This window comes from Priapulus caudatus, unplaced genomic scaffold (assembly GCF_000485595.1).
Source record: "Priapulus caudatus unplaced genomic scaffold, Priapulus_caudatus-5.0.1 Scaffold20, whole genome shotgun sequence".
NCBI lineage: Eukaryota > Metazoa > Priapulida > Priapulimorpha > Priapulimorphida > Priapulidae > Priapulus > Priapulus caudatus.
The window spans coordinates 589,699-593,139 of record NW_014577081.1 but is presented as its reverse complement, the minus strand read 5'-3'; the positions used below and the strand labels follow the sequence as shown (position 1 = coordinate 593,139).

Sequence of the window (3,441 nt, the reverse complement as noted above, 5' to 3'; positions counted from 1 at the left end):
TATAAAAAGAAGAACTAACAAGACATACCTTTGTTTTTTACACCATGTTTGCTTTCCATTTAATGTTCACTTGTTGAAATTCATTATCGTCATCGTCATTCACGTCGCCGTTTCGTCTCCACCATTCGTCTGCTATTTAATATTTCTATTTCACAGTAAAATTAGTTTTTGGATACTTTGATATGTTTCCAGGAATGATTACAATACATTTTGGTTAGTTTCCCAAAAAAACATTTGCAAATAATAAGTTAACACCGTATTACACTAATTCCCAATCAAAGACTGACAAAGTTAAAAGCACTACGCCGCGTGCCAGTTCCACACGCTAGAGTCTAGATACAATAATGTAACCCAACATTCAAGCCTACTCTTGTTGGATTACATTATTTTATCTACACACACTCTGCCAATTATATTAGGACAGGTCATGTGTATATATATAGCGCCCGAGAAAGAGAAAAATTGCGAGAGAGAGAGAGTGGGAGAGAGAGTGTATGTATGTGTGTGCGTGAATGAGTGCGTGTGTGCGTGCGTGCGTGCGTGCAGATTCATCAGATTCAGATTCATTTTATTTTGCACTTTTCATTCATTTGTACAGATAATTTCAGATAGAAGTAAAAAGGGAGAGAAATAAATAATATTATAGAATCGATAGGTTCAAGGTGAATGTGCGTAGTGGTCAAAGTAGCAATTAATAAGCTTTCGAGTTGACCACTACCATAGGTAATAAAAAGTCCGAGGGAAAAGTACAATTAAACTAAATATAGGAAATAAGAGGGAAACAAAATATATACATACATACATACATATATGGAACAGTATCTAGAACAAAAAATACAATTGATGTAATAGGTAACAAGAACAAGAAAGCAATTATAATATAATATATAACTAATTTCTAATGGTCCTAAATAACATACACTAATTTAATTGAACATTTCTGGCTGTCTAGGTACAAACAAAATATATACATATATACATATATATGGAACAGTAGAACAAAAAATACAATTGATGTAATAAGTAATAAGTAACAAGTGCAAGCAAACAATCATAATATAATATATAACCAATGGTCCTAAATAACACGCACTAATTTAATTTAATTGATTATTACTGGCTGTCTAGAAGGAATAGCTTATAATCATGTTTAAATTTACTGTGAGGCGAGGTTTTCATTTCAAGAGGAATTGTTTCCCATATCCTTGAGGCCAGAGACTTAAATCGAGATAGACCATAGTTAGTCCTGGAGGCAGCTCTGTGTAGATTACCTTTTGAGGCATACCTAGTGTTATAATTATGTATTTGTAAAGCAGAAGGAATTAGATCAATAAAGGCTGCATGAATATCCGTTTTAACATACTTGATTTTGTGTACAAGAGTTGAGATTTTGAGTTTAAAAACATTATCAAGATTAAGAATGTCTAGAAGGTTGTAGTATAGGGTAGCACTTTCTTTTTTTTTAGCAAAGAAGATGGAACGCATACATTTATTCTGTTTTGTTTTGATTTGTTGTAATCGAGTTTGTGCGTGAAGAGAAAGAGAAAGAGAGGAGGTGTGTGTGTGTGTGTGTGTGTGTGTGTGTGTGTGTGTGTGTGTGTTGTGGTGTGGTGTGTGTGTGTGGTTTGTGTGTGTTTCAGAGAGAGAGATAGAGAGAGAGAGAGAGAGAGAGAGAGAGAGAGAGAGAGAGAGAGAGAGAGGGGGGGGGATGGGTGAGCGGGAAGGCGAGAGAAGTAACTATATTAGAAGAAATATGTGCATCCGTGCCTGTGCGTGTGCCGTACGTGCGTTTGTCTGTGCGTGTGTACTGTGCATACGTGTGCACCTCTCCGTCTGCATTCTTCCCTCCCTCGGTCCCTCTCTCTTTTCTCTTCCTTTCCTTCCTCCTCCCCTCTTACTCCATTATTCTCTGTATTTCTCTCCCCCTCTCGCGGATAGTATCGCCCACGGCATCAGGTGAACGGTGAAAAGTTAGCCAGGCAAATGGCCGGTTTTCAGCCTCAACTTTTTCACACCCCCCCAAAAAAAACACAAAATATGACTATACGGCTATAATACGTGTTTTTACAGTCACACAAACACACACACACGCGACCGGGCGCGCACAAGCGGGTATGGTTACACTAGGGTCCCTGTATACAGAGTACACAGTAGGGGTACAGAGTAGGGGGTCTGTATATAGGGACCCTAGGTTACACGCACGCGCGCGCGTGTATTATAGACGTAAATTCACATTTTGTGCCTCGCGAGGTGAAAAAGTTGAGAGAGAGATAGAGAGAGAGAGAGAGAGAGAGGGGGGGGGGGGGGATGAGTGAGCGGGAAGGCGAGAGAAGTAACTATATTAGAAGAAATATGAGCATCCGTGCCTGTGTGTGTGTACCGTACGTGCGTTTGTCTGCGCGTGTGTACTGCGCATGCGTGTGCACGTCTCCGTCTGCATTCTTCCCTCCCTCCGCCTCTTTCTCCTTTATCTCCTCTTTGCCATCACTAAGTTACTAATGAATTTTTTCATGATTATTTTCATCGTGAGCGTAGAGAGACATCTCTTTTATTACATAGATATGTTTGATTGAATTTGGTGAGCAGTTATGTTGCAATGCCCTTTACAGAGGTACCTGTCCGTAACCCTGACTGTATCCTTAAGAAGGTACGGAAACACTTTTGTTATTTACATCATATTTTTATTATACGTAGCATTCATGTACAACTTTTTACAAAAAAACACAAAATACATTTCTTTTTCTGTAACAGATAACGGTTGGAGGGCACGTTGCTTTGAGCACAGCTATGTGTAAGTTATTTTGCAATTTTCTCAATTTTACAGTAAAAACTCCTATAACGTGGACAGCTAGATCGACCAAAGATTCAGATTTGTTTACATGTTGTTGTTTGTTTACGATAAAATGTCATCTATCCTATAGTATAAGAAATTGTCCACCAGACTAAATATAATCCCATTTTTACAACATGACAAATTAATATTACTGTCATTGCTAACAATTATATAATGACGCACTAGCTAAGTGTCAAAATTAAATGCATTGTACTCCATGCTCTTGGAGGGATCGGCTGGGTAGAACTTCTGACACTGTGTCATTAAACGCTTGAGACCCTGAATGTACTTGCGCTGGGTTTCATCGTTCAGAACATGACCAACATACTTTGAAGAAATCTTTTCTCGTCCTGTACGAGCGTGAATACCGGGCATGGTGACACCAATAGGCCAGGGGGCATTGCCGATGGCCATCTGAAGGTATGCATCACTTGCCTAGAACATTTTAAATTAATAAGTTATAGGTGAATATTTAGCATGTTTGTAGAAACTATGCTATTGCTTGTGGAAACTATGACGATTTCACATCTATTTACCGATCTATACACAATCTCTCTCTCTCTCTCTCTCTCTCTCTCTCTCTCTCTCTCTCTCTCTCTCTCTCTCTC

At 38.8% G+C, this 3,441-nt stretch overlaps 1 protein-coding gene across 2 annotated transcripts in view; it reads right to left on the bottom strand.

Moving 5' to 3' along the window:
- Positions 1 to 2,664: 2,664 nt before the first annotated feature.
- Positions 2,665 to 3,441, bottom strand: part of LOC106812152 (pre-mRNA-splicing factor 18-like) — a 15,679-nt gene continuing 14,902 nt past the window's right edge. For both annotated transcript variants that reach the window (XM_014815952.1, XM_014815961.1), the window contains exon 10: positions 2,665 to 3,268. In XM_014815952.1, coding sequence (XP_014671438.1) covers positions 3,020 to 3,268 — 249 coding nt within the window. In that variant the 3' untranslated portion in view covers positions 2,665 to 3,019. The remainder of the gene's footprint in view (positions 3,269 to 3,441) is intronic.